This window comes from Xiphias gladius, chromosome 8 (genome assembly GCF_016859285.1).
Source record: "Xiphias gladius isolate SHS-SW01 ecotype Sanya breed wild chromosome 8, ASM1685928v1, whole genome shotgun sequence".
Classification (NCBI taxonomy): domain Eukaryota; kingdom Metazoa; phylum Chordata; class Actinopteri; order Istiophoriformes; family Xiphiidae; genus Xiphias; species Xiphias gladius.
Window position 1 is genome coordinate 9,714,045 of NC_053407.1, and position 6,312 is coordinate 9,720,356.

General features: G+C 40.6%; 1 protein-coding gene across 2 annotated transcripts in view; it reads left to right on the plus strand.

Annotated features, from left to right (window-relative positions):
• Nucleotides 1–270: 270 nt before the first annotated feature.
• cracr2aa (calcium release activated channel regulator 2Aa) overlaps nucleotides 271–6,312 on the plus strand; it is a 17,809-nt gene continuing 11,767 nt past the window's right edge. Inside the window, exons 1-4 of one of the 2 annotated variants that reach the window (XM_040134197.1) lie at nucleotides 271–435; nucleotides 3,598–3,993; nucleotides 5,554–5,665; nucleotides 5,768–5,957. In XM_040134197.1, coding sequence (XP_039990131.1) covers nucleotides 3,784–3,993; nucleotides 5,554–5,665; nucleotides 5,768–5,957 — 512 coding nt within the window. In that variant the 5' untranslated portion in view covers nucleotides 271–435; nucleotides 3,598–3,783. Of the gene's footprint in view, nucleotides 436–3,597; nucleotides 3,994–5,553; nucleotides 5,666–5,767; nucleotides 5,958–6,312 lie in introns of those variants that run through there. The other variant, XM_040134198.1, reaches the window with a different exon arrangement.

A 6,312-nucleotide genomic window follows, 5' to 3' on the forward strand; every position in this document is an offset into this window, starting at 1 on the left:
TACCACATTTAATCTGGCGCTTCTCTCACACAAAGAACTACATATGGCCAATTAAGTTTGAGTTCTGAGATGAATATGTTTAAATTTGTACAAAAGAAACCATATCTTTTTTCCATGTCTGGTGATTGAGGAAATTTGCCGCTGAAAAATTGTCTTTTCTGACAAAGGAGAAAAAAGAAAGAAAGAAAGAAAGAAAGTGGGGAAAGGAATCTTCTGGCTTGCTGCATGTAGACTTCCTTGTTAGCGTTGCTATGGTTACCGGCGATGAATTTGTCGAAGTCCCTCCCTCCAGGTTTGCTCCTTCGGTGCTTAGTCAAATTCCTGCACTCTCACCAGTTGACACTTGTAAACAGTGAACTTCACTCAAAGCGGATAAGGCCGATACAGAGCAAGTAAATGAATTCCTCCAAGCTGAATTTCACTTTTCATTCACCGGTATGTAGCTAACTTTTGTTCCCCACCGGTCCGCTGGCTACAGCAGTGAGCACTTTAGCGTCCTTAAGCTGACGGTCTGCTCTTTGCCGTCGCCGTTAGCCTGACGTTACAACTGCTGGTCTACCGGGTGTTTTAGGGAAGTCCTCTCTGGCTAACGTTAACTCTTGGGTTATGTAAAGATGTTAATTACCACCATGCCAGGCAGGCTTTGTCTGTCGCAGGACGTTTCACGCTAAAATAAAGTATACTTATCGGGAAGGAAGTGAACGTTTTATCTCGTAACACGTGTTTTGTGAAACTGCAACCTGTTGCTCTTATCTGGCTATTGTTTTGCTTTTCACAAGCCTCTCCGATTCCTTCGACATCATGTTTACATATTGCAGGCGTTTGTTGCTTCATTTTTTATGACATTTCTGTTGTAACTGTGAAATACCTGACAGGTGAAACTTCACGTTTGTTTGGCAAATTGCAGTTTTTCAGAGTTTGTGCCCTGGTAACTGCAGATGACTGATGATTTTCGTCATGTGTGAAAAATGGCCGGGACCTCTCTCCAGGAAATGGGGTAGATTGTAATTTGGCGACTTGACTCGTTATACCTGAAATACCTTCAGCGCGCCAGACGGATGTGTAGTCGGATAAATATTTGGGTAATACTTAATACCCCCTGAACACCATTTCTCGACAGATTTGTGGTGCTGGGTTGGATATTTCTTAACTGAACAATCCGATATTGCAGCGCACAGCGCTACGAAGAGCTTGCGCCATTTGACAACAGGCGGACAGCTGGATGACCCACTGAATTTGGGAATCGTCCAAAAAATGCAATACAGTGTAATTAAAAAGTGTGCAACAGCATGAACACAAAACATGACTTTGTTACTAAAGGTGGGGTTCAAGAGACAGGTGTCACAGCAGCTCTATCACTGTAGTTTTTTGAAACAAAATTGGCAGGATGTTACAAAGCCTTTCAAGGTGTTTCTTTCTGAATAGCCCTGTAATTTGTCATTATAGACACTTAAAACCAATTTTCATCTGGGCAAACCTATAAACAATGGTTATTATTCGGAAATAAATAATGCAATATGGCCAAAAGAGTTTTTACAGCTAACTTGTACTCAGTAGTTTTGTCATTTTTGTCAGGGACAGTATAAACCAAACCCATGTTGCTGTAGTCACAGCTATGGACCACAAAACCGTTTGTTTCTCTATTCCTGATCACAATGTCACTGTCTACTTAAAATGGAGCTTATGAGCACTGTGTGGTCTGTCGAACAGATTGTACCTCATTTGTGTATAGCTTGCTGAATGCCATGACTATTTAGAAATGTAAGCTCACTGTCTATCAGCCAACACACCGCTCCATCAATTTGTGTCGCTTTAAACACAGTTTGAGTTTCTCTTCTAACTTATTTTGCCTCGCCAGTAGTAACTGCTGTAGCCCTAACAGCTGTTTAGGTCAAACCCTAAAACAGATAAGGTAACTCTATGCAAAGCAGTAAGCTCCAGCATTTAATCGCACATCTTTGGAAAATGACAAATTGTTTTGTTTCAGTGCAAATATTATTTTATTCCCCAAACTTATATTTGACTGCAGTTTAGTTGAGTTAGACCAAGTGTGTGAATGAGTTCTATCTTTACACTTAAGCACGGAGAGTTTAGTGTTAAATCATGTGCCAGGTGTGGTCTCTGGACAAATGTCTTTCAGTTGGAGTGTCTGTGTGGAAGCCAGTATCCCGGCAAACACAATCCGAATGTTTTTCTTGTCAGATATCCTTCTACTCTAATCTTAGGTCACTGGCCACCTGTCTCAACAAACTTGACCAAGTTTTAACAAAGGAGCCATAAACTCTTCTGTGGCCTCTGGCCAATGGAACAGTCTCTAAAGATTAGACAATATTATGTATTACCATGTGTCTGAGTACAAAAACACTTCAATACTCTATAGTATTGAATAGTAATAGTTCCCTTTTTTACCCCCCCCCCCAAAGTTCTTGCTTAAATTTTGTCTGTTGCTTACTGTTGGTTGGTAACTTTCCTCGTGAGGTTTATCATGCTTGTAAAATCTTGCACAATGTTCAGGCTCTACATTACATAGACAGGCATTACATATTTAGAAATAGCACATATTTCATAAAGACCATGCTGCTTTGTACAAATGTTGAGACGAATAATGTTGTTATTATTAAGGTCCAATATAGCTTTATAGAAACTGGAGATACAGGCATTAAATGAAATTTAGATTAAATGTATTAATTAAAATGCTTCAGTTAACTTTGTGTGCAAAAATTTAAGTTATACTTGTACCAGTACTAGAGTCAGAATGGCTTATAGTCTGTGTGTTTGTGTATAATGTCCCTGACCCTGTATTCTCATCTGTCCTTCTAACTGCCCACATATATGTCACTATTTTTGCTGTCTATTTGTTTTATACCTTACCCACACATCTACATTTACATGGGTCGACGCACACACACTGTCAGATGGTCTTGTTCATGAATTGACTGAGCCAACTCATGGTGCACAGCAGCTTCCAGGAAGCAGCCTTCCAAACCAGTGCACAAAGAACTCTAGTCTGCATGACCACTAAGTGAGTTATATCAGTCAATACTGCCAGGCAGACAGGATCCACCGCGTAATACCACAACTTTCTTTTCAATTTTGGGTTTACTTTTTACTTGTCAGGAGACATTAGTCTCAACAAGGGTTGTACCTGAAGTGAAGTAGAAGAGCAGAAGTTGTTTTGGGTCCACAGCAACACACAGTGGGCCATGTTTAATACTGCATCTATATCTATAACTATATCTAAATCAGACAGATAATTTCTGTGATCGCTGTCAGTTTTTTTTTTTACTGTGAATGTATAATTACTAGTGTATTAACGTGCCCTTCTTAAGCACACATGTACTGCTCAGATTCTCCTAAGTTTGTTCTTTTAATGCATATGTGTTATTGAGTTCTTAGTGTGCTAGAGACAGTGGTGCTATATTCTTTTTTCAACTCTTCCCGATTTATTACGTTTAAACAGTGCTGTCTTTTATAGACTTGTACAATAACATGTTTTTGATGCAGTACATACATTTAGAATGTTGTCATTAACTATATTCAAATGGCAAGGGGCTGTACTTATTTAAACTGAAATCTCTGCTCTTGTCTCTCTCCTAGGTTTCATCGACTAATTAAAGAGGTGGTTGCTAAGAGATGACAATCTGTGACATTGGTGAAAGCCTCTGATCTACAGCAGCCTGAAGCTCGACTTCTCCAGGATCTCTTTGCTCCACACCTCTGTTTGTATGTGGCTCATGTGAAGGACACGGAAAACATTCTTATATCAACAGACTCACAAATACCATGGCAGCTTTTACTCCTCCTTGTGCCATCACCAATACCACAACCACCGCGGTGGCCCGGACTGCATGGCAAAGGCAAGGAAGCAGCAAAGAGGAGGGGAAATGTGAAAATGGGGCCGTGGAACAAAACACTGTCCTGGAGAAAACCCACGAGTTCTTCCAGATGTGTGACATTGAGAACAAGGGCTTCATCACCCGACGTGACATGCAGGTGAGGTTGCTGATACAAGGATGAGTGCTGTGGGCCCATTAAGCTCTAATGTCTTTAAAATAGTGTGAGGACTGATCTTTGTTGTATATAAGTAATTAAAATAAGGGAACTTTTTGATTTTATGTTAGCGGAGGTTACATATAGAGGCATACTACATGGAAAGTCATAGAAACACATTTTTACTAACTTTAATAACTTGTGGAAACATAATCGACAAAGTATCAGTATTGATTTTTAGAATCCACAGTGTACAGGGCATTGTATTCACATTTTCATAAATTTTAGAGATACCAACTCGTTTGTACAGAATGGGCATACAATGCAGGGAAGGTTTGTGCACTCATTAATGATTCTGAACAGGACACGAATAGGACATGTGCACCTTATTCAAAGCGGCATAAAAGACACTGAGGCAAAGCGAGCCATGCGGATGCTTTGTCATGCAACTCCTCCATTCACATTGTTGTGCAGATCCACGGGTGCCTCGGATATTCATCCCTGCTGTCGCTGATCCTTTGATGAGGCACTTGTAGGCTCTTGTTCCGAGGAGCATAAAAACATAGAGGGGAGGCTTTGATCTGGTGTTTATGATACTGGATTAGAAATTAGATGGCGAGCAGGACAGTGATCCAGGTACGCTTGTACTGAAGAGTACAAACTGTACATAAAACCAGCACTTGTTAGTTATTTGTTTTACACTTCCCATACATCGGCAAAGGTTTTTAGATGAGCTAAATAAGTGGTACTTCGTACATTTTTTGAAACAGTATTTTCTGTTATAATACTTTCACTGGATTTCCACAGCTTAAAGCATGTTTCACACCATGACCACAAAAAGACAAGCTTTACAATTCTGCAGTTTGCTGACATAAAGGATATGTTCTGCCCAGATAACACATTTTACAAGAACAGCTGATGTCCTACACTGATGCTATCCTATCCTGCCCCTCCCCTGGATTGTATGGGTGGCCTCAGTAAACATTTGCAGCAGTGTAAACACAGAATAAAAACCAAGCTGCTTACAGAGGTGTGGCTGTGTTGACTTTCTTGTAAATGGTCCAGCAGTTACTGTCAAAAGGTTTTTTTGGGAGGTTTACATATTGGACTAACCCCTTACGTGATGAGCAGCTGTCACTCCTCCCTCGAGTACAATCTCTACCTATGTACTTTTGTTCAAGGGCTCACTTGAGCCAACATCTGCTCCAGTGGAGCTGCCTAGTGGTCAGTCACTGAAGACAAACTACACTGGGAAGACCCCAGGTGTTAATGTGTTAAACTGTCTGAGTATGAAGCACTGTGTTGCTGAAAAGAATATATGTGCATTAATCATTTTCTGGTTAAAAGTAGAATTAAAAAAAGGTTATGTGGAATATAACTCACATCCCATGTTATTAGAGATAATTTACTAGAATTTAGACTGGCAGGGGACTACAACAAACTGCTCCACAGCACATGATCGCCACTGCACAAATGACTGTCTTTGTAAGTCTCAAGTATAGGTAATTTTCTTGAGGCTTCGTTCTTGCCAATAGCAGCTGTGTTTTGTGCCTTGTTAAACAGAGACTGAACGGCGAGCTCCCTCTCAGTGCAGCGGAGATGGAGAACGTATTCAATACCCTTGATTCTGACGGCAATGGATACCTTACCCTCGATGAGTTCTCCTCAGGCTTTAGTACGTTTGTAGTCTGTTTCTGCTTGTAACAATGCTTGTAGTGTGATCAGTAAGGGGTAGTCTGAGGTTTCGATTGTGCAGCTGTGCTTATGATTTTTCTAGGTGAGTTTTTATTCGGTCAGAAGATTTCTGTAGAGGAAGGCATGGGGGACGAAAACCCCTGTAAGGGTCCGCCAGAGGTCCTGTACCAGACCCACTGGGAGGAGAGCCTGGCAAAAGGATATGAAGATGAGGAGGAGAAACACTTCTGGATGCTAATGGAGAGCCTCGGAGCCAACAGTGTCTTTGAAGAGTGAGTACAGTATGTGTGTTTGTACCTGAAATTCCAGCCTTGTTAGGTCTACTTCTTATCTTTTCACACAACATTTCCTTTGAGCCTACACTATACATTTTAAGTGACTGAGCCTGAGACTGTAATCAGCTGTGCAAACTATACAAGAGTTGGAAGTTTCCACTGTCAAACAAAGCTGTTCCCTTGCTCCCTATGTGAGCAATCCGGAGTCTTTTCATAGTATTGCCTCTGAAACATAGAACTTTTATTTTAAATCTGAAGAAGCTTTACCTCCAGAAAAAAGTCACACTTAAAAAGCCGTCAGATACTTATCTAAATCATTACTGTTAACTTTCTCTGCATTGGTATTTTACAC